Here is a 24,695-nt window from a genome sequence, read left to right on the forward strand (position 1 = left end):
TCTGAGTAAACTAAAAGCTTCAACAGAAAATTCAGGGGGTTTGGCATTAGTCATGGAAAGAAATCATATAAAATGAGTTATAAAATTAACTGCATAGTTATTTATACCTCAAAGAGGTATAGAGAAAATATAGTATTTTTTTGGTAAATTTGAAATACAAGTATTCACTGCAAGAAAAAATGTTGGCTTATGTTAACAAGAACTTGGGGATACAAAGATGAATAAAAGAAGGTTTCTTGAAGAGCTCACCACCTGATATAAAAAAACACATCTGTAGGGGCACCTGGGTGGCTCAGTTAGTGTAGCGTCTGCCCTTGGCTCAGGTCATGGTCCCAAGGTCCTGGGATTGAGTTCCTGCATTGGGCTTCCTGCTCAGTGGGGAGTCTGTTTCTCCCTCTTCTTCTGTGTCTCTCCCTCACTTGTGTTATCTCTCTCTCTCTCTCTCAAAATAAATAAATAAACTCTTCTTAAAAACCCCAAATCTGTAAATAAATAATTACATGATGAATCCATTTATATTTTAAGAGAAGCTCCTACTACACCATAAATGAGGAGACTAAGTTCTGAGAGGACTACATGAGGAGGAAGGGGGCATTGAGGCAGAAACCAAATGAGAAAATCATGACCCCTTACAGGAATGTTCAGAGATGATGGCATGAAAATTCATGTAAATGATCCTGCAGGTCCCTATAGGGCAGCAGTAGCCTGGTGGTACTGGGAAGTAAAAGTGTTCTGTGGTTTGAAGTGCGGGTTCTCTCGAGTCAGGTTACCTATGCACAAATCCCACTCTTTTAAGAATTATCTTGGGAGTCATCTGTAAAATTGGGACGATAAGTGATCTTGGGCAATGATCTGTAAAATGTGTTAATAAAAGCACCTAGTGGAGATTCCCCAAATGTAAGCGTGAGGGGTGATACAGATCTTCTCTCCAGTGAAATTATCATTTAACTGCTAAAAATATTCTCTCTCTCTGTCTCTCTCTGTATTACCATTACTCTGAATCAAAAATTGCTCCAGTTTGATTTCACTGAAGAGAAGCAGCTATGCAGGAGCTTGTCCCTAACCCTCCAAAGGTGCTATACTTTAGTAGAGCAATTCATGCCCAAGGGTGTTGTACAAAATAAACAGACAAAAAGCACAATCAGCTAGCAGTTAGCACAGATTTACAGGTGGTGTGATACCAACTGCCGCAGACCAGCACAGGTTCCTGGAAGAATGTGCATATGCTCTAGGTTGCACCCTGCAAGAAGCAACATCAGAGGCTGCACGCTACATGGAGAACAGACTTCTCTGAACTAGTCCTGCCAAGTCACTAAACCAGCAAGTGAAAACAGAATAGCAACAAGCCCTGGAGCTGCAGAGTATGGCCAGTATCTAGAGTTGCTATACAGTATATTCTCTGTGATGCTCAATCCTTAGCAGAAAATTGTGAGACATGCAAAGAAACAGAAAAGTGTGGCCCCTACACATGAAAAGAGACAGGCACAGAAACTGCTTCTAAGAGGACCCAGATGTTAGGTTTTATTGGCAAATACTTCAAAGCAACTATTATAAATATGTTCACGGCACCAAAGGGAACTATATCTAAAGAATTAAACTAGGTCTAATGAAGATGTCTTCCAAAATACAGAATAAGAGAAATTTTTTTTTTTTTTTTTTTTTTTTTTTAATAAATTTTTATTTATTTATGATAGTCACAGAGCGAGAAAGAGAGAGAGGCAGAGACATAGGCAGAGGGAGAAGCAGGCTCCATGCACCGGGAGCCCGACGTGGGATTCGATCCCAGGTCTCCAGGATCGCGCCCTGGGCCAAAGGCAGGCGCTAAACCGCTGCGCCACCCAGGGATCCCAGAATAAGAGAAATTATAAAAATAATCAAATAGAAATTATAGAGTTAAAAAGTACAATATCGCAAACAAAAACTTCACTACAGAAACTTAATAGTAGATTTGAGCTGCCAGCAAAGAATCAGTGGATTTGAAGATAAACTGAGAAGGATGTTGCCATTTGAAGACACAGAGGAAAAAGCAAATTAAGGAAAATGAGGGGAGCCTCAGAGGAATGTAGTACAGTAACAAGCACATCAATATATTCATCATGGGGGTACCGTGGGATGAACACTAAGATACTCACACCTGTACACGTCACAGTAAAAATGCAGAAAGACAAAGACAAAAAGAGAATCTTGAAACAGCCATACAAAAATCCCAACTCCTATGCACAATAAACTGCAAGAAGATAAACAGCAGACTTCTCCTGAGAAACGACAGAGGTCAAGAGGCAGTGGATGCCATATTCAAAGTGCCCGAAGGGGGGGAAAAACACTAACTAAACAATGACAAGAATAAAAACAAGCTATCTCCAGTGATCTCTATGCAGCCACCCAAATCCACGTGAGACACTGCTTCATACTCGCCAGGACAGCTGTAAGAAAAGGATGGACAAGAGCTGACCAGAATGTGGAGAAATAAGAATCCTCATACATTGTTGGGAGGATACAAAATGGGAAAGCTAATGTGTAAAACAGTCCAGAAATCCCTCAAAACATGAAACATAGAACTTCCATAGGATCCAGCAATTACACTTCTAGGTATAAACCCAAGAGAAAACTGTATGTCTACACGAGAACTTGTACACACATAGCAGTGTTATTGACAACAGCCAAAGAGAGTACAGACAGTAATATCCACCAACAGCTGAAAGGATAAATAAAAATGTGGTATATATGTACAATGGATTATTATTTAGCAATAAAAATAATGAAGTTTTGATACATCTTACAACATGGACATTATACTACAGGAAAGAAGTCAGTCACAAAAGACCACATGTTGCATGCTTCCTTTTATGAGAAATCGCCAGATTAGGCAAATCTATAGGGATAGAAGGTAAGGTTCATGAGGTCTAGGAATCATGGGGGTTGAGGGGATGGAGATTGTCAGGGGTTTCTTTCTGGGGTGATGCACAGTCTCAGATTAGGTGTAGAGAGATTTGCACAACTCCAGAAATATACTACAAACCACCGAGTTACACATTTCCAAGGGGGGATATCTCTACAATGTATGAACTACATATCAAAAAACTGTCTTTTAAAAAAACAGTACCTATCTGTTAGTGTGGTCATTAGGCTAAGCAACATAACAAACAGAAGGCTATTCACCAAGTATGTGGCACAAAATCCTCGGTAAATTAGGGTCGCTCCTTCTGCTACTGTCCTGGCCATCACTATTTCCCGCACCGTCACCAGCAGTCATTCCTGAAAGGCACCTGCTTTGCAATACACCTTCGCATGCCTGTGCTGGGTGATCACAACACACCTGTGATGTCAATCAGGTAGAGACATAGGAATTACACACACTGCTATTTATTTATTTATTTATTTATTTACCTTTTAAAAAAATAACCTTACTTAGTGAAATAAGAAATATTTTGAGTCAAGATACTTGGTGGCAGTATCAGGACTACTTTAGAGGTCTTTCTAGAGTTAACAGATGATGCAATAGAAAGTTCTGTGACCTTGACAGATGTTAGCAGTCTTTCCTGGGGCATCCTATTCCTCCTCCAGCAGGCATCACACCCCAATTCTACAGTGAAGATTCAGCTTGGACAAAACTACTCCAAAGCCCTACATGGGTGCTGCCACGGGTGCCTGCAAGGCAGGATGACACACCCTCTCTGCAATTCTTGGCACCCAGTTGTGTCCTATTTCATCACTGCAGTGACACTGCCTGTTCCCTGTCTCTCTCATCAGGCAACACAGATCTGAAGCTCATTCATTATTCAAGAGAACCTCAGGAAAACACTCATTTTAGTTTTTCAATAATATTTATTTCCTATAAATAAGACCATCAGCTATTCTGATGTTCTTCAAATCCATTGTTAGAGCAAAGTGCTCCCAAACACAAAAGCAGAGAACCAGTGGAGAAAACTAACAATCAGATTGGAAACTTCATTGTCTCATAATTGTCAACCATGTTCTCTAGCTGAAGACATTAAACTCTTCACTAAGCAACATATTTTAACTTACAGGTGATAGTCTCATACTGTAGGTGAGATCAGAAGAAGAGAATATAGATTTTCTTCCCTCCCTACCAAAGATGTTTTCAAAATGTTCTATCCACGAAGATCTACAAAAAGATGTGAGGGACAAGAAGGTAAACCAAAGAGAATTCTACTGACACCTGACTGTTGGTGGATAGCTGGGTCAATCATAAACACTGAAGAAAAAAAAAAGCTTAACTGAGATCTACCTGGGATTTAATTAGATTTAAAAAAACAAGAACAATAAGAAAAACAAACGAAAAAAAGAGCCCTCCTCTAATGTGATAATATGCCATTTTTCTTCATACCTTAAGAGATTGGAAAGATGAGCCATGAGGTAGCCATCAATCAAGAAGGAAATAACAGACTTGGCAGCTACTTGAGGGTCGATCCCATTCAAAATTGTTTATTATCTGGCTAATGACAAAGGACTTCTTATCATCCTTTTTGCTCCTTTAAAATGCCTTTGATTTGTCCTATCATATGGCAAATGCCCTTGAACCTCACTCATAAGTCTAGTTGAGGTCACGTCTGTAATGATCATCTACAAAATATCAGTGAAGTTAAGTTTAGTGTACTTGGAAGATTAATGGTGGAAACATACAGGTTTCTATTCCAGGGACCAAGATATTAAATTCCAAGGTTCATTATCCAGAGGAGCCTTTTTTTTCCTGCTTTTTTTCACTTCTTTATCTTACATGCAGTTGTCACTTACAACTTGTGCCGTTAACTCCTATGGAGATCAAAGAGAATCAGAAATCTCAAGCTCCTGCCAGCCAGCTCTGCTCATGGGATGGACTCCAGGGCATGGCTCAGCCATCGGGAGAGCCTTGGCTCACAGGACTCGGGTGTCAGTGAGCCTGCACCCCCTCTAGGTTAATAGGAAGCACCTCGCCCAATCACCACAAACAAATCCAAAAATATGAGCTCTGAAGGCATGGCACACCTCCCTACCACACAGATGGCTGCCATTTCCGGTCTCAGCCTTCGTTAAAGAAAGCCAAGGAAGAGATCTCTTCCTTTAGTGCATTATATGAAGAGTTCTTGCCTTCTAATTAAGGAAGATCTGTTTTTCTTGGGAAAACATGGAAGAAATCAGCCACACTGCCTTCAATCATAAAAATTATACCAAAAAAATCACCACTTTATCCTTGTCCAATCCCTTTTGTAGCCATTCTCAAATCAAAAGCTCTTTACAAATTAGGGTAGACATGGAATCAGCGCATTCCAGATTCCCCTGAAAAGCAGGTGTTCACAGTTCTTGAAAATGTTTAGCAGGATTTAGCATTTGCATGTATGTAGAATTTGAAGTGACTGGTTACAAGTAAGTGCCCCTTCAGCATCCAGTAGCCGCACACGCATATACAAAATCTTTATAAGATGCAGAGTCTGAGTTCCCTCTTTCCAAAGAGAGAAAGAAATTTAAGAGAGACTTAAAGCATTTTCTAGAAATGTAATAAATGCTCAAAAACCTGTTTGTCAAACCTTTAATATGGTCAAGACCTTCAAAGGTTTTGGGCACACATTTTCACCCAGCTACTGAAGTCATTATCTTGTGCATCTGTGTGTGACTGATTAATGTACTCCAGACCCTAAGCATCCATTAAGTTTTTCTTCCCTAACAATATGGAATTATTTAAGAAAATTAAAAGACAAGGCATTAAGATTTCAGCTTGGGGCATTTTCTCAACGGGGCCAGCTGCTCCTTCCTGAAGGGTCCCGGCAAAGGGACCACCAGAAGCATTCAAGTGATGTTCGGTGTCTAAATCAGATACTAAGAAAATGGAGAAGGTACCACAGAATCATCGGTCTGGTAAGAACTGAATCACCCGGACCTGGATTCATCACCGCATTTGGAATGAACGCCCTAATCTGTAAGCACATGATCCTCAACAGAATGGAGGGGGTAAAGTGCTTCCAGGCATCTGATCAAATAATCCACCCAATCAGCTTAGTACTGTTGTTCTATTCAGAATGAAGACATCTCTGTAGCACTAGCAATGGACCAGAAAGTTACAGTGGAACCATCCCAAGAAGTTCCTGTCTTCAGACCTGGCCATAAGGTCTAATTTTCATGCTGGCATGCTCTTCCAAGGTTCTTGTAAAACAACAACAGAAGCGTGGGCACATGCACTACCGCCAAATGGGCCAAAGAAGGCCGCACAACATATTTTAGACAGTATTACTTGGCAAATTTCTCCTGCTTTTACAGACTGAAGAAATGTGTCCTGCAATAATGTAGGAATCAAGTAAAATCTCTCAAGGGAAAGCTCATCCCCCTGCCCTTCACACCCCACTGACCCTGACACCTCACTACAGGTGGCAGGAGCTGTACTCACCAAACCTTTGCATGTTGAGAGGGCCACCGTGGAATTTTTGTGGGATCGTAAAGAGCCTTGATAAAAACAGAAATCCTCAGGTGAGAAGGCATGCACAGATTTAGTGCCTCCCTTCCCCAGTGTCTGCACAATAAATCCAGGAGCCACCAGGTTGCTGGAAGCTCTCAGCTCCATGTGGAAATCATGCCTGAAACCCTTCAGTCGGAGATGGAGAGGCTCCACTCCAAGCTGGGCAAGCGCCCTCTTCCGCCTCCGAGGGTGCGTGATCTCATGGGACAAGAAGTCTCCATTGTGGTCAACTTCATAGGGAGACACCAGGTCATATTCTGAAAGACAAAGAGAAGGTGTGGCTGAGTAAGATCAGAATTCTGAAAAGAATCGGGGAGTCTTAGAATATAATACATTACATCATTCAGATGCCAGTCTTGGAATATCATCCATTGCCAAATGATAGGAGGAAATTTCAGCATGGAGTCCACTTCAAATCCATGCTCTAGGATGTGCACAATCAGAGTCAGAAGGGAAAGCCTTCAAAGTGGACTTTAGTGAAGTGTCCGTTGCCCCTGATGTGCTATTCCCAATCCAACAAAATCTGATGCTCCAAAGGAATAAGTGATCACAGATCAAAGAAAACAGAAAATGGGCTTTTAGGATTACATTTCACAAATTTTACTTTGCACTCATGATAAGATAATATGTAATCAGTTATGGTTCTAAATATTCTTTTAATTGTGCTTTTTGTTTTTTTATAGAGATCTTCATTGAGCTGACAAGAAATTTTAGCTTGAAGATGTCAAGGATTTCTCAGAAAGCAGTTAAAAAGACAACTATGATGGGCATTCTTTGCTTCTTCCTATTTTAATATTTAATTGTTAAGTCAAGGAATCCTACAAATCATATGCAGACATATCCCAAATGCTAACATGTGGGAATGCTCCTGTGTGGTCTGCCCCCCCGACTCCCACCACTTACCTGCTCAGAGGCCTGAATTCCTGACACTCCGTCAGAGTTTACCACCCAGCATCTTCCCCCAAGCACACCATGGTCTTCTGCTCACTCCAATTCACAGTATGCTAGCCTAACACACATTCAAATAACTCATTTTTTGAAATGTCAAGAAGCCTCCAAGGGGCTGTCAGATTTCAGGGCACCCACACAGACCTGCAGAGTGTCAGCAGCTGACCAGGACAGTTTTACCTCCGGTGTACACCTGAGTTCTCTCCTTCTCTGTGGAAAGCATAGAAGGAAGCTATGTAGCTCCTTTCGTTACCAATCTGTGCCATCAGGAGGCTGTTAGGGGCTCTTAGGGCCCTTTTCAGTTTTAATGAGAGTTGGACATGCTTCTTGGAGTCATAAGGTAAAACACAGAAATGGCATTTGGTCAGAAGGAAACAGTATTTAGATAATTGCTTTTTCTGGAAAAAAAATCAAGTTTTCTTTTTTTTTAAATTTTATTTATTTATTCATGAGAGACACAGAGAGAGGAAGAGACATAGGCAGAGGGAGAAGCAGGTTCCCTGTGGGAAGCCTGATCCCAGGACCTTGGGATCATGACCTGAGCCCAAGGCAGATACTCAGGTGCCCCCAAAGTGAGCTTTTCTTCACAACTAATCTCTTTCAGGGCAGGTGTCCCTGTGCCAACAGGGTTTGGGAAAGATCACACTGGAATAGACCTGGCAGCCAGCAATGATCAGAAATGGCACACGCTGGGTCTGGGTCAGGAGAGGCAGAGAAGGCTGCAGATGGTTAGGCCCAGCCTGGAGCCCACCATGCTGAAGCCTGTGGCCAGGTGTGTGTCCAGGACCAGGCAGCCAAACCAACTGAGTGGCGGGATAAATGAGGCCATTGCTCTGGCCTCAGTGACCCCAAGGAGGCCATCTCCTCTGAGCAAGAGCTTTCATGGCAGACCTTTCTGGGCCCCCTGTTGGCCCAGGTGCCTGGCCCCACCATACAGGTATCCACAGGTCCCCTGAGAGTAATGGGTGAGCTGGGCCACTCGTAGCAGGTCGTGGCAGACCACCTGACAACCAACCATCAATATCTACGTGAAGCAAGGCATCTGTGTCACAGAGGGCAAAACATATTGGGCCTATTTCATATTTTACTTAGGAAACCAATAAAGTAAACAAATCTGGTTAAACTGTAGGCAATGACAGGGGAAAGGGGGAAACAAGTCAGGGGTTGGCTGGTCTGGTGTGAGGATACCAAGCTGTTTTGGGCTGCTCTGAGACACAGGTGAGGATTGTACACCTCTTTACCTTGGGTTCCACCCACCACCATCCTCACCAGACCCCCCACCCCCACCCCTGCTTCTTGGACCAAGGAGAGGGGCTGGTGCAAGTGGCAGTGGTGTCCCTTTCACCCTGTCCCCTGGGACTCCGGGGGACAGCTCGTCTCCCCCTCACCCCAAGCCCATTTCTATTGTAACAGAGGCTGTGGACTCTTCCAAACACTGGCCAACAAATTTACTGCACATAAAAAGATGATTACCACTGAAAATAATCAAATTGTTTCCAGATGATATAAGCCATATTCTTATGACCTTTGTTTTGGAGGACATATAATATGTGTCCTTTATCTGCAGGGGACTTCTAATATGTACTCTCAAAATAGTGACTGATAAGGCTCTTTTACATAAATACATACGGCATCCTGCTGATATATGCTAGACGACCAGCTATCTCAGGGGAAAAAATAAACAGCCTGCTTTACTGCGTTTGCCAATTCCCCTGGTGTAAGACTCCCAGGGTCACTGATCTCCATTACCAACATGATGTCACTCAACACGGGGCGGGGAAGAGATGCCCAGAAGCACACCAGTACACACGCAGCACCTCCCGCACACAGACTGATGTAAATAACATCAGGCACACAGATGATAGTAAAATACAGATGGTAGAAATGATTATGCATGATGAGATTTGCCTATTTTAGCTTTGTTTTTAATAGGACTTCTCTCACAGTAACTTTATATATTTTCATTTTCAGTGACCAGCTCCACACTACTTAATGGAAAGTAACAATCAGCTCTGAAGAATGGTATGTGCTGGCCCCAGGCCACCAGCTCCTCAAACAGCTAAGCCATCCTATGTGATCAGTGACCATCCATTCCCAAGGATGATGAAGAAAATGCGTGGTGGAAAAAGAGCTGTTTTTTCACTTTAGTCTACTGGTTCTCAACTGGAGTGATCCCCATTAGTCACAAAGTGGGAGGGCGATGGTGGTGCTCCTGGAATGTAAGGACCTAATCCAGCGATGCTGCTGCATATTCTTCAATGCCCAGGACAGACTCTCTGAAGAAGATATTAATACTGCCAAGGTGGGGAAACCCTGATTTAGTCAGTCCAACAGCAGACCTTTCTATCAAATGTGTACTCTTGGTTTTGTATAAATGAATGTGAAATAAGTTCATAGCTAAAGAATTCAATGAATGAACAAAATAAGCATAGCAACTCATCATACACATGTTACTATCTGGAAATAAATCAATATATAACTGCAGTAGACTGAAAAAGTTTAACCTTTGAGCTTATGTTTTAAGATTATAATCCCCACAACTACTGGCTTGTGATTTCAAGAAAAATATGGTGTGATTCCTAGTCTTTGAGAATCTTATTTTTTTTTAACTTTTTAAAAAAGATTTTATTTACTTGTTTTAGAGAGAGAAAGAGAGAGCATGCATGCTGGGGGAAAACAGAGGGAGAGAGAGAGGGGGGGATAATCTCAAGCAGACTGTCTGTTGAGCATGGAGCCTGATGTGGGGCTAGATCCCATGATACCCAGATCATGACCTGAGCTGAAATCAAGAGTCGGATGCTCAACCGACTGAGCCATCCAGCACTCCTCTTTGAAAATCCTTCAAATAAGACCTGTGTCCTATACACACTTGGTTAAGGAGAGAAACTTCATATATGACTGCTCCAGGCAGTGGCCAGAACTTCAAGAGGTTTTCTGACCACAGCATCAAGTCTACGAACACGTTCTGGTTTCAGAGTGAATGCATGAGGTGTAGACCACCTGAGCCTGCAGGGCTGGTTCCTACGAGGTGCACAGAGCAGATTCCACCCCTTGCATCCTACCCCTGTACTCAGTGAGATCACATCCACAGCTTGAAAGCAGCCACGGTGTGAGTATTTACCCCATGGGAACCAGAAAATGTTATAAATCCAGGCTCTAGAGAGCCTGTTGTTAAAGCCTGACAAGCACAGCACGGGGGAACCTGAAAGAGACTGTGCTGTCTCATGTTACCCGAACGTTTGAATGTAAATCAATATATCTTCCAATGCACACACACAAACAACAGGTCTATTATGAACAACGAAACACATTTCTAAAGAACTTCCAAACCTTGCCCTGGAAGCGTAACTTATTCTAGAATTAAAAAGCTAACAAATCTGTGATACATCTTGGCTCTTAATAGGAGCCATTATTTTTATTCCAAAGGCATATTTGTAGGAAAAGCATTAAAATCCCCTATTAAGGAAAAACAATTCAGAATCAGCCAAAATGAAATGGGTGTACTTAATGTCTGAAAATAGTTTAGTTATCCGCTGTGGCCTCAAGAGTAGAGGGAGTTCTCTTTCCTGCTGCATAATTGCTTCAGACACCGAGCAAAATTGGCAATCACGGTTTGAATTATGCGTTCAACAAAACTTAGGGCCAGAAAGAGTGATTCCAAAGCCAATCTGTGTAACAGATACCTAGATATCCAACAGTACACTGACCCCAGCAGCACATAAAGCGCTTTACCCTGGTTCTACTGTTCTAAGTAGAAATAAGTAACCTGCTGGGCAGAGTCTTTTCTCTGGTGGCCTGAAAGCCCTCGAGTTGACACCTGCTCCCTCAACCTAGCCCTGCAGAATTCAAGACCTAAACCGCACAGAGGGCAGGTATGAGCCTGGGGTGTGTCCACTGAGCCAGGACTTCACTGGTGATGGCTCACACCTTCCCCTCCAGTTTCTGACCAAGCGAGGTATGCGGTTGTCATGGCAATGCTAGGCTTGTGACAACAGCTGAGGTGCCAGGTGATTTGAGGCGCATGCCAGGCTGGCGTCCAGCTCGCAGAGTCTCCCCAAGGAGCAGGGGAAGCACTCTTGTGTGGGCAGGCTTCAACTTCTCCTCCTGGAAACGGTTCTCTGTCTAGAATGCTCTGACCTTAAAGAAAATTTGTTTTCTGTAAACTGCTATACAGTACTCTGAAAATGTCCTGAGACCCTGAGGAATTTTCGTGATTTCCGAGAACTAGAATGTTGACCCAAATCTCTTTTTTTCGGAAGTGTGTGTAGAGGGACAATGTGACATGGATGATCATATTGTAGGATGCATCCCCAGGGAAACATGAGGGAAGACAAGGGCTAGCCGAAGAAGGTGACCTTTATTTATTTATTTTTTTTAGAAGGTGACCTTTAAATAGATAATCACCTTTCTCTAGCAATTACCCAAGGAGAATTTACAAGTATTTCATATCACTTACTTCTCGCGCCCTCTGGTGGTGGAAAAGAAGGTCTTCTGTTCCAGCCTTCGCCTACCTACCCCTTTATTCATACACTATGCATGGAACTCATTCAGTAGGACCGAATTCAAATAGTGCATGTTACACTCCCATATTTATAAAGGAAGGGAAACTACATTCAAAAATTCTGAATTATTAACTTTTCTAGAATTTCTGCAAATACGTTGGGGTAACCAAACCTCGTTCTCCCTCTAAAATACTGACACTTGATATGTCCATTGATTGTTGCCAATGTGCACGGGGCAAATATCAAACAACTGCCAATGGATTGGGTTCGGATAAAAAGCTCTCAGCAACTGACACCCCACAGGTGCCCTCCGCCCTAACCTCCATCCATTCCCTGGAGACCTGAAACTCACAGCCGCTGCTTGCCAACAGCACAAGGAAAACCACGCACTGCAAATGGATCAGACTTGTACGCGGAATCATGGTATGAGATAACCCGCGGGGCTTAGGGTGTCACAAAAGGCTGATAATGAGACATTCTCTGCACAACATTTCAACTGCGTCCCAACTTTTGAACAGCATCCGTCTTCATACTACATGGTAAAGGGCTGAGCAAAAATGGCTTTCCTTCGTCCCCCGCTCTGTAGTCCAGGATCTACAGAGAAGCTGCAATTTAAAAAGCCTGGAGGGTCAGGAGGGGGCGAAGGGGTGGGGAAAGTGGTGAGCGCCTTTTGGTCTCCTGAATGCACACACTAGTAAGGCCTCTGGATTTTTCCCTGCTTTTTCAATTTTCTTATTACATATGCACGCCTTGCTTTTTTCCGTCCGCTTACGGTAGGACGCCGGTGCGCGTTACTGTGTCCCAAGGGAACGAACACACGGAGATGCGGCGGGCGTCCTGGGCGCTGGCTCCCGCGGCGAGCATCCTAGCGGGGTCGGCCGAGCCGGGGACGCTCGCCGCTCCTCGCGGAGGACTCGAACCCCCCTTCCCCGCTCACTTACCGCCTTCTTCCAGCCAGTCGGGCCGCGCGGCGGAACCGGGAGGACGCCAGGCGCTCGGGCTCCCCGGCGAGGCCGCGGCGGGTCCCACGGAGCACGCAGGTGCCTGCTGGAAAACAGCCGCCACGCCTCGGTGAGACCGGCCCCGGAGCCCGTCCGCGGGGAGCCCGTCCGCGGGGAGCCCGTCCGCGCGGAGCCCGTCCGCGGGGCCCCCGCCCGCCCCTGCGGGGACTCACCTGCACGGCCACCTGCGCGAGCAGCAGCGCCCACAGCGCCGGGCCGCCCCTCGCGCCCCGCGCCCGCCGCCCGCGCTGCGCCCCCGCGGGGAGACCGCGCCGCTCCATCCGGGGCGCTCGAGGTGCCCGGGGCCGCGGGAGGGCCCCGGCCGGCGGCTGCTCGTGGGCCCGGGAGCCGGGCCGGGCCGCGCAGGAGCCTCTCCGCGCGGGGTTAGCTCTGCGGCTCCTCCGGGCGCGCGGGGGGCGGAGAGGCGGCGGCGGCGGCGGCGGCGGCGGGGGCGGGGGCGGGGGCGGTGCAGGAGCCCGGGCCCGCACCGTGGGAGAGCCGCGGCGGGAGGAGGGCGGGCGGGGGGGGGAGGGAAGGAGGGTGGGGGGACGGAGGGAGCCGGCGGGGGCGGCGGGCTGGGGAGCGGGAGGGAGAGGGCAGGGGGGAGCCCGAGGCGGAGGGTAGAGGCCGGAGGACAGGGCGGGGGGGGAGGAGGGCGGGGAGGATCCCCGTGGGCACCGGCTGGAGAGGCGGCCCGCAGGCTGGGTGCGCGTGTGTGCGCGTGTGTGCGCGTGTGTGCGCGTGTGTGCGCGCGCGCGTGCAAGCTGGAGCCACCGTCCCGGCGCCCTCCGTGCCTGCAGCCCCGCTGCCCCGCACCCCCAGGGCCGACCTGCGGGGCCTGGGGCGCAGACACCTGCGGCCGCGGGTGCACAGGGGCCCCGCGTGTGGGAGATCGAGCGCCTGACAGCGGCGCCCAGCTTCGCGGAGTCGCGCGGTTCTGAGTGTGCAGATGTGCGTGGCTCTTGGATCTTGCAGCCACGTCTCTTTCCAGGTCCGTCCTGGGATGCAGGGGTGCTCCTGGCCCCGGGGCGGGGCGGGGGGAGCGGCCACCCGCCCTGGGGAGCCTGTGTGCCCGGCGGGGGCGGCTGGGTGCCTGCGGGGAAACCAATCCGTTAGGAGGCCTTGGGGTGAAGCATGCCTGTGGGCCCGGCTGGAGCCTGGGGGCTGGGCTGCGGAGGGCCCCCGGGAGCTGCAGGTGCTTGAGCACTGGTCTACTGGTCTGGCAATAAGCCCAGTCAGTGTTCTAGGATGGTGTGTGTGAACGTACGTGTGTGCGCATTTAAATGTGCGCCGTTTGTGCCTCAGTACCCGCTTGTGTGTGCATGCGTATGCACTCGCGTGTGAGTGCATGTGTGCTAGTGCGTGTTCTCACCACGTGCCTGTGGCCACTCTGCTCCACCAATGGCTCCTTTACTCCTTGGCCACTTACCTCCTGCAGGTCCTGTGGTTCTATTGTCCTTCACATTCACTTTATCCCAGATTTGCCTGTTTTGCACAGTTTGGAGAGGAAAGTGGAGAGAGAAAAGGCGACTGTGGTCTCTGCTCAGCTACTTTGCTCTGCTCTGCTCAGCTGGCTTTGAACCTGCAGACATCTCTTACCTCTGACAGTCCTGAAGTGCCAGATACCTCAGGCTTGGATGGCAGAACCCCCAGGCTGGCAATGGCTGGCACTCTCTCTCTCTTTCTCTCTCTCTCTTTCATGTGTATTTATTTGAAAACCCTCCTCAAAGTGAAAACGGTTCTAAAAGGCCTGCCTGCATTGGAGGTGGTCTTAAAAACACCTGCCACCTCCCCTTGCTCCAGCTCCTGCAGAGTGTCTGTTTCAGGTCCCTGGGCAGGGCAGCGAGGGAGCTCACCCTGGGGAGAATCGGAGGCCGAGGTTGGTTGGGCAGAGCATCCGAGTCTGGCAAAGTTTCTGCAGGAGGCAGCGGTTCCTTCTGTCTTGAGTACAGGGCATCGCACACTTGAGAAATATGAATCTCTAATTATTTCTAATTACGCTGAATGTAACCAGCGACGGGATCAGATTTTCCAAGTTCAGCTAAGATCACATGAAGACACCCAGGGGTATGTGTATATATCTTTAAACAGATGGAATGAAAGAAGAATGGCTGGTATAAAAGGATTCCGTTTAAGGATTTTTTGTTTTCTTTTTGAGTAATACTTGTTAGGTTTTTTCCAAAATGAACGGGGAGAAATTAAAAAAAAAAAAAAAAACAGCAGAGCCAGGCAATAGGTTCGAGAGTGCTTTTAATGACTCGGAGAGGTGGCCAGAGTCAGGGAAGTGCCACCCGGGTTGGGGAGTGTGGGGGTTTTTAAGCCTTATTGGTTCCTGTCCGGATCCGGGTGGGTCCCTTTCCAAATTAGGCAAGGGAACACCGTGTCCCTAGGTGATTGGCTGGGGGTGGAGATAGTACAGATGATGGGGGGTCCCCACCTTCCCCGGGTGGGTCCCTGGATGGAAAGTTTAGGTTTCCCATCTAGGCTTTGATTTACTGGAGATGATGGCTGCTTTGGTGGGAAGATCAGCCATTTTGGCCCAATTTGAGGTGTCCGCCATTTTGGGTGCCCCTGTCTCTCAGCCAGCCCAACAATACTGAATGAGTCTCTTTCCATTGTGAAGAAACAATGTCCTTTCCAGTGATGAGCCTTTTCCAGTTCCTTTCGCTGCTCACTGAATCCAGGACTCATCCCAGACTAGGAATGTGTCTGGATAACTCGGGGAGCAAATTCCAGCCTGGGGTCAGGCTGGGAGCCTTGAGGACGGAGCCTGGTGAAGTGGGTATAAGAATGGCCTGGAAGGACGCCTGGCTGGCTCAGTGGTTGAGCTTCTGTCCTTTGGCTAAGGTCTTGATCCCTGGGCCCTGGGTCCCCACAGGGAGCCTGCTTCTCCCTCTGCCTGTGTCTCTGCCTCTCTCGGTGTCTCTCATGAATAAATATATAAATAAATCTTAAAAAAAAAAAAAAAGAATGGCTTGGGAACAACGTGGAAGGATGAGATTTGTGATTTCTAGTAAGATACATATAGTTGGTCTTTCCATTTCAGGCAGAGCTTCTAAAACCCTTGGAATTTCCTAAGTAGAGAGCCACAAAGGTGCCTTTTGTTATGTTAATAAGGTGACTTTGCATCCAGTGAAGGGAGCTGGTTGCTTGGAGTGCCAACCTGGGGATCAGAATGTGAACTTCCAATCCCACTTCTGACCTCCTCACTTCCCAAGGAAGGGGAGACTGGCTGGAGGTTTTGTTCAATTACCAGTGGCCAATGATTTAATCACTCATGCCTATGTGTAAGGAAGCCTCCATAAACCCCCCAAAGGGACGGGGTTCAGAGAGCTCCACGTTGGTGAACAGGTGGAGAGTCAGGGAACAGGGAACGTGGAGCATCAGAGAGTGTGGAAGCTCCTTGCGCTGCCCCCAGACCCTGCCCCCAGACCCTGCCCCATGCATCACTTCCCATTCCACTGTTCCTGAGTTATATCCTATTAAAACAAACCGGTGATCTAGGGAGTGAAATGTTTCTCTAAGTTCTGTGAGCCACTCTAGTAAATTAACTGAACCTACGGAGCAGGTCCCTTGGATCAATCTAGAGCCATCTGATCAGAAGCTCAGGAGACAGCCAGGTTTGAAATTGGCATCAGAAGTGGGGGTGGGGGAGGTCACTGTTACCTGAGCTGAGGCTGGGTCAGCTGGTCTGGCCCCACAGCACTTCTCTGAAAGATGCTTTATGGGCCTACAAGTGGCAAAAGTACCTGCACAGTGTGAAATAATACCACAATCAGAAACAAGGGAAGGACATTTTTGATGTAAGAAGCTTTACATTCGTGGAGTGAGAGGTTAGGACAGGGTGTGTGTCTTGTGGGTGATCTGAAGTTGAGAGCTCCCCTGAAGTCTGGCTTAGTACAAGAGTTAGGGAATCAGAAGATGCTGGAGGAACCGCTCTTGCAGAGTGGGTGGCAGATGTAACACGCAGCCCCTGCATTTCCTCCAGAGACCCTCATGAGTCCCGGAGGAACCTCAGCAAGTCAGCCTGCTGGGGCTAAGAGGACACCTTCAGTCTCTGGGTCCAAGGATCCTTCCCAAGATCTTTCCCAAGAAGCCCCAGAGCTTCAGAGCTTCAGTGTCTGACTCCAATGCTGAGTCTGTTCCGGAACCTGGTCTCCTCCCTCACTGTGAGACTTGACTCTTGGAAAGAAGCAAAAGGGAAATTGGGAGCCAATGAGACAGACAAGCTTAGATTCCTAAATTCAAAACGTGGCATTTATAAGTCCCTTTCCCTTTGTGATTAAACACCTAGAAATTTAGCTCAAATATTAGATTATAGAAAATTCAATCATTTAGTGTTATTATTTATGACAGGTTTATAATCATACATAGATATTTTTAAAAGGGGAAGGGGCAGAGGCAGAGGGAGAGAGTCTTAACCAGCCTCCATGTCCAGACTGTGAGCCAGACACAGAGCTCGATCTCACCACCCTGAGATCATGACCTGAGCCAAAATCAAGAGTTGATGCTCAAGCAATTGAGCCACCAAGGCACCCCTATTATTTGTTATTATTATTTGACTTTGACATAAATTCCCCCATGATTCTCTCCCCACTCCCAATGCTGAAGTTCTTCATAAGGTAATAGGCATCTGAGGATTAGTCACTAGAAAACCTTAGGAAACAAGACTCAGCACTGTTCCCTCATGTCACCTGGCCCCAAATCACACTGGCTCCTGCTGTACGTATTTTCTTCTAGTGAGTACAAGAGCAAAATAAATCTTGAAGTTCCGTGTATCGTTCAGCTGTAGTTGCATCAGACAAAACCCCGCAACATGGAAGGAGAAGCATTTCCTTCTGCTCTGGGACCTGTGCGCTGGCTGGCTGCCAGGTGCGGAGGACCGGGTCTGCTCGTCTGGTTGCTCTTGCTCATGAGTGCTCTCATGAATTTTGGAAACAGGGAGAAGGCCTTGCGCACATGAAAGCAGAGACTAGCAGATGCCTCTGCACGCCATGGAATGCCAAAGATCGCCAGAGCCCCCGAGACCCTAGTGGAGCAGCTCCGAACACATTCTCCTTCGCAGCCTTGGAAGGAGCCAACCCTGCACCTCCTCGAGCTTGGACTGTCCACTTCTGGCACCAGGAGACCATCCGTACCTGTTCAGGCCACCCCGTCTGTGGTGCTTTGTGACAGCGACCCTAGCAATCTGACACAATCTGCACAATACAGTAAGTTTTCTATGGACCAGGAAGGAATGTCCAGTAGAAATGATATCGTGGACATGCATGCCTGACCCCCTATTCATCCCCAGGCCTACTGACCAGAACACAAGTGAATCCAGCCTAAGAGCTCAGCAGGTTAGCAGTTCCAGGTCCTGGTTCCTGGAAGAAGCATGCTGCTCCCCTAGCACCTGCAGGTGCCCCCTCCTAGAAGGACTCCTAAGTTGGGGGGCCCGGTAAGCCCTTGTGTGCCCTGAGAAGGCTCCCAGGGCAGCAGTCCTCCTCCTTTTCTGCCTGAGTGGCCTCCCAGAGGCTGCAAACATCCTGATTCCTGGGCCCCATCACTAGAGACTGACATCATGGGTGTGGGGCCTGCGCACCTGCATTTGTAATGTTCCTCAGAGGATTCTGTGAGCAGCCAAGGCTGAGATGGAGCTTCCCAGGCAGCTCCGAGGCAGGGAGGACTGGCAGGGGACAAATAGGGGACTCCTTGGGGGTCTGCTGGGGAGAGGGTTGTACCCGAGGCTGGTTGCCAGTGAAGTGACTGTACCTTGAAATGGTTTATCTGTGTGTGTGACAGAGTGTGCCTGCACGTGGGAGCATGTGCAATAGTAGTAGTTTGGCTGGAGTATGCAAATGTGTGTGTTATTTGTGTCAGGCTGTCTGTCATTTGAAGTAAGTCATCTTACTTGGAGCCCACCAGGGAGGCCCTTTCTTCATGGAGCTTATGAAGGGCAAAAAGTGAGCCCTTCCAGTGGGAAAGCCATACATTGAAAAGGTATTTTCGAGAATGGTTGTATTTTAGGAAGAAATGCAGGGAACTGCAGGAGTGGTCGTCTTGCATCCTATTTGTGTGTGTGTGTGTGTGTGTGTGTGTGTGTGTGTGTGTTTGGACTTACGGTATTTTTTTAAGGACACATCAATTAATGTGGGCTTCTGGGGGCTCCTGGGTGGGCTCCTGCTTCTGGCTCAGCAGTTTAGTGTCTGCCTTTGGCTCAGGGCATGATCCAGGGGTCCTGGGATGGAGGGGATCCCGTGCATCGGGGTCCCTGCAGGGAGCCTGCTTTCCCTCTGCCTCTGTCTCTGCCTCTCTCTCTCTCTCTCTCTCTCATGAATAAATAAATAAAATCTTTAAAAAAATTAATGTGGGCTTCTTTGGAATTATTCTGCTAATAACACATGATTATACTTTTTAATGTAAATACATAGGTCTTTGGTATATAAGTTGGTAGCTCATTTCCCCCCTGGTTTTGATTGGTAAGCTTTCAGTCTTACCTGCATTTCCTCAGTTGTGAAGTTCATGTTTCCTGACTTAACATTTCTTACAATGTCAATGAGGATTTCACATGATAGGGCTTCTACCCACTGTCCTGGCCGATCCTCCTCAATCCTCCCCGAGCAAGGCCCTGGCCACTCCTGGCTGGGCTTATGGGGAACAGTACCCGGGAGTAGACGTACCTGGCTTCTCTCAGCCCTGATCCTGTTCCACTGGACGTGGAAACTAGCTATCCACATGCTTTTCTGAGCATCTTCTGATGCCAATTTGATGTTTTCCCTTTTTTGTTTCCTATATCATGTATTTTCTGATTGCTTTTAGAGCGCTGACCTTCTCTCTAACCTGCTTCACTAGCTGTGTTTATAATTTGTTCCTGCAGATTCTGCTGGCCTGAGTATGTGATGAGTGAGTAGTCATTCTCTGTATATTTCACTTCTAACCTGCCTCCTCTATTACAAGGTTCCGTGTTCTTGTTTCACAGAAGGCAGAGCCTTTCCTGGACAGGAAGTACCAAGAGTTTCAAGAAACTTCCTTCTGGCTTTTGCAGGAGGCCGTGTTGAGGTGCCTTAAAAGCATACAGTTGCAGAAAAATCAAGGTGGCTGCATGCACATTTCAGGGCATGATTCCTGTGGAAACCACTAGATCTGCATTTCCCTGTAAAACCCCCAGCCCCTTCCTCTGGGGTGGGGAGGGGAGAGGGTTGCAGTTTGGAAGGCCTTCACCTCCTGCCCTCCTCACAAAGCAATAAAGCTATTGTTCCTCTTCATCCTCAGCTCTGTCTTCCAGTTATGTTTCCGAGTGGGAGCACAGAGGTGGGTTTTGGACAACAAGGTCCACATAGATGTGACCTCTGAATTCCCCAAATGCTGGGTCCCTGACATTGCCGTGTAGGATCTTCTGTACTTTGTCCCGTCCACGTTCTTGACCGCTGTCTGATCTCAGGCAGGAGCTGTCCACACTGATGGCTGCTGACAGCCTGGCTAACAGGATCCTCTCTGTCCTCTTCAAGTAGCCATGGTGGAGGGCATGATCCACTTCCTTTGGCAACACTTACCTCTTCTGGATCCCACTCCCCTCTCCAACAGGCCTCTGCCAAGCAACCCTCTGCTCTCCTGCAGTGCTCTGATTCGCTCTAGAACATAAAAGTTGATATCGCCAAGGACCACTGCTTCCAGATTCTTTCCCATTTCTGCCTCTGGCTTTGCCAACATATTCGAGGGAGCTCACCCCACATTCACCCCATTCATGGCCAGCTCCTTCTTTGCCCTGTCCTCCTGTGGGATGCTCATCTGATCTTCCTGAATGGATGGGAGGGCCATGTGCGGGATTGCAAGAGTTTACTTAGGACATCATCGGATCAGGGTGAGGAAGGCACTCCACGTGGCCAGGCTAGAGGGCGGGACCAGCATGGACTAGGTTATCAGAAATCAGGTGAGAAATGATGGCCTGTACACACATGTGTTCAATGGATTTGTGGAGAAATGAACGGATGTTAAGTTTCCTTAAGAGAGAGGACTGGTGCACATTAGAAAGTAGATAATCACACAAATGAAAACAATTTGAGAGTAATCAAGATATTATAAGTGAGCAGCTTGTTGCCAGGACAGACAGCAGGGAATGTGAAGCAGAGTTCTGGATTTTACAGCCTAGTAAAATTTGCAAATGAAAACTCTAAAAGAACATCAACTTCCAGTTGGCAGGCTTCCATTTTTCTAAGGTAAGAAAGAATATGGTAAATGCATCATCTCAAAATTAAGAATGCTTTTTAAATTGAATGTCGTTAACTAATAGAACGCGCGTTATGTTGGCCTGAGTTGTTCTTATTCACCATGAGCCACCCTGAGTCTGTAAACAATTAGAAAAACGAATTCATGATGGGCAGAAAGGACTCCTCAGGATGCTCCACAGTGTTATGACCAGACAGAAGCCACAAGCTTCAGGGAGCATCTGGAAAACAAGCAAGGAGAGAGGGTGGATTGAATTCCACATGGAGGAGAAATCATTGATAAAGGCACTCAGGCAGTGCTTGTCCTTCCTTTCCTGGATCCCGCTTCCTCGGAAGGAACCTCCCTGGGTGACATCCTGGAATCTTCCTCCTTTGCCATTCTGGAAGTAGAAACAATTACAGCTGCCTCTTTCTCCCCGCACCTTTGAGGCAAGTGCATGTCATGGCCACACACCACACCTTGGCTGAGTGCCTCCTACCTTGGCACCACACTCAGCTTGTGCCCTGCAGGTTCTGTGTGTCAGCAGAGGGGGTCCCCAGAGCTGCAGCCCCCAACCAAAGTCAGAGAGTCCGGGAGCCTGAAGCTTAGCACTTCTGATTCTTGCTCTAGTGCTAAAATGGCAGCTGGGTCAGGTGAAAAAATTGGAATGTTTGGCTAAACCAAACATTTACATAGTCCAAAAGGCCCCAAAGTCTAAAATACAAAGCCCACCCCAAACCTTCACCTGTACCATGGCTCCCCCTAATTATGTCATCAATGTTCCTGGACATTAAATGTTCTCCTCCCACCAACCTGAGGCCTTCCAGTTCACCCTGTTTGAGGGGGTAGCATCTATGCACTACAGTGGGGACCAACCAGATTAAGGGCACATGTTCTCAAGAGGGAAGAGGTATAGGAGGGGTCGGGAGGCCTGGTTTATTCTTCTAAACTCTCCAACTGAATAAGTGACCCCTTTCCTGGGAACCTTGAGAGGCAGAGGGAGTGGAGATGAGCCCCAGGGTTCTAGTTCCCAGAGCTACCCTCCAAGAGGAAAGAGGAGAGGTAGGATGCCCTCTAACAGTATGGAAAAAGGGGCACATGGGGACTCGTGGGTTAAGCATCTGCCTTCAGCTCAGGTCATGATCGCAGGGTCCTGGATAGAGTCCTGCGGAGCACGGAGCCTACTTTTCCCTCTTCCTCTGCCTGCCACCACCCCCCCCCCCCCCCCCGCTTGTGCTCTCCCTCTCTCTCTCTTGGTCTCTCTGTCAAATAAATAAATAAAATTGTTAAAAAATATCAGTATGGAAGAGTTTAAAAATGCTCCTATTTGGAGGAGTTTCTTGTTCAACATGCCCATCCATGGAACGTGCCCTCATAGCAGCACATTCAGGGCATGTGTCATTACAGGGCAGGACGGCAAGCAACACACGAGGCTGTCACTCACACAGGAACTGGAAGGTTGTTCCCAGTAAATTTTAGGAAGAACAGAAGCAGTGTGAGTCTTGAGGAGTCACCCACTGAGAAAAAGTATCCAGAACCTTGCTTTTCGAACAGCACGTTGGTGAGGAGCCATCCCCTTCTTCCCACACTGGAGCAGATAGGTTTTTTAATGAGATAAAAATGAATTACTAGAACAAAGAAATGAAGTAGACATACAATACACAATCCTCATTTTTTTTTTTTTTTAATTAATGGATTCAGGTGATATGAAGCACCTCTGTTGAATTGCCTGGAGAGCTTCCAGTTGCTGCTCTGGGCATGTCCCCATCCCCTGTGGTGAGCATGGGCCACCACCGCTGGCTGGTCTGGTAAGTCCTCAAGCAGGTGGAGTCCAGGGGGGCAGGGACCCGGGCTCCACCTGCAGGCGGCATCTGCCCTCTGGGACCGGTCTGGGGTCTGGGGAGTGCAGCCACCACTGGGCGGCCCTGAGCGGGGAAGGGGCACCAGGGCCCAAGCACCACCCCCACGGCTTTCCTCTGGTTTCCCTTTTATAAAAATTGGTTTTCTTCTTCTTCATTTTCCTCCCTTTCTTTTATTTTTCAAATGTAACCACACAGTGAATCCTTCAGTGAATTCCTGAGCGGCAGCTCCAACAGGGAGCTGTCTCCACCCTCTCCTTCCAGACTCAGGGTCACCCTGTGTCCTTCCTGATGTGTCCAGTCACTCCGCCACGGCCTTTCCAGCTTACCCCAATCTTTTTGGGCCTCAGTTTCCTTATCCAGGACAGGAGTGACAGCAGTGCCTCTCGATGCCTTACGGTTAGATGCAAGGATGTAATGCGGAGCACAGAAGAGCGCCTACACGTCCCTGCTTCCCCCTGCAACTGACCACAGGAACAGAGGCCCCAGTGGAGCAGAGCATCCCCAAGGAAGAGGATGGAAGAGTTTGAGCAAGTCACACTGTCACTGGCGAGGGATGGCAGGGCAAGCCTTGCAACGTGCTTCTGTTCCCTGACTTATGACAAGGCTGACTTGGAATAAAATGTCCAAACCACAGCATTTTTTTCCTTTCAAATATATCACCGCTGTGGTCTGATATTTGCTTTTGCAGAGGAGAGCAAGTCTGGAAGCAAGTTTGGGTTCATTTTCATGATGGCCTGTTTTGCTCTTCAGCCTGGTTTCTCCTAGGAGCAGCACATGTCTTGGTGTTTTTACAGGATGTGTCTGGCTGTGCATTTTGCCATGAATTTTGGCTAGAATAGCATAAGTGTAGTTTTTTTTTTCAACTTTGGAAAGATCTAAATACTTATGTGCTTATTATTTGGGAAATATGGTACTCCATGAGTGTTGTTTAGCGTTAAAATGGTAAACAGGGTTGGGGTAACTGCTGACATTACCGAACTACAAAGGCAATTATTGAAAAAGCCAGCACATATGCGTATGTGTATATAACTAAATGAGGTTAATAAAAAAATTGTTTTCACATCCCACATAATATTTTCAAGAAGCACACAGGGAAGAAGGGGCAGAAAAGCAAATGAAATTCTTCTGAAATTCTATCCTACAGATGAGGGAACCTGCCTCATATACTTGTACTACTTCATTCATAACTTCAAATATCAGAGAATGAACCTAAAACCCTTCTGTAAATACCGTGGTAAAGATAAGGAGGATATATGAGGAGAGAAAAGTAATGAGATTTTGAATATATATATATATATATATATATATATATATATATAAAACCCCAGAGACTAGAAACCAAAAAATGAAAATGAGAAAGCATAGAAGACAGAGAATGACAAGAGAAGACACTAAAAAAATATATAAGTACCTAAAATAGATTAAATTTTCTTAACACTTGAAACTAAGGTAATGTGGTATGTCAGCTATATTTAAAGGAAAAATGGAAACTAAAATCTTAGATTCTGTTATGGAAGTAAAATTTAATCACATGCTCTTAAAAGTACACATATACTGCAAAGGAAAACTGAAGTATTAAATTAATTATTCAATTAATATTAAATTAAGTTAAAATATTTGTCAGGTAACTATCATAAGACGGAGAATGCCAGGATATGACCGTGGGCACGTTTCCTAATTCTCAAGAGACCTCATTTTCTAGCCCTTGTAATAGACACAATGAAGGTGGATATGAGGATGAGATAAGTTA

General features: G+C 47.0%; 1 protein-coding gene and 1 long non-coding RNA gene across 2 annotated transcripts in view; one reads left to right on the forward strand and one right to left on the reverse strand.

The window, feature by feature from the left end:
- The window catches only part of ADAMTS16 (ADAM metallopeptidase with thrombospondin type 1 motif 16), a 149,810-nt gene extending 136,630 nt beyond the window's left edge, over positions 1-13,180 (reverse strand). The window contains exons 1-3 of the mRNA XM_038583954.1: positions 13,073-13,180; positions 12,840-12,942; positions 6,380-6,705 (exon numbers count right to left, since the gene is read on the reverse strand). Of these exons, the coding sequence (XP_038439882.1) occupies positions 6,380-6,705; positions 12,840-12,942; positions 13,073-13,180 (537 nt within the window). The remainder of the gene's footprint in view (positions 1-6,379; positions 6,706-12,839; positions 12,943-13,072) is intronic.
- A 570-nt stretch (positions 13,181-13,750) lies between these two features.
- Positions 13,751-24,226, forward strand: LOC106558191. Its single transcript, XR_005383688.1, has 5 exons — positions 13,751-13,890; positions 17,841-18,109; positions 22,491-22,644; positions 22,785-22,891; positions 23,293-24,226. It is a non-coding gene; the product is annotated as an uncharacterized LOC106558191 (long non-coding RNA).
- Positions 24,227-24,695: the final 469 nt, after the last annotated feature.

Source organism: Canis lupus, chromosome 34, assembly GCF_011100685.1.
Source record: "Canis lupus familiaris isolate Mischka breed German Shepherd chromosome 34, alternate assembly UU_Cfam_GSD_1.0, whole genome shotgun sequence".
NCBI classification, from domain to species: Eukaryota; Metazoa; Chordata; class Mammalia; order Carnivora; family Canidae; genus Canis; species Canis lupus.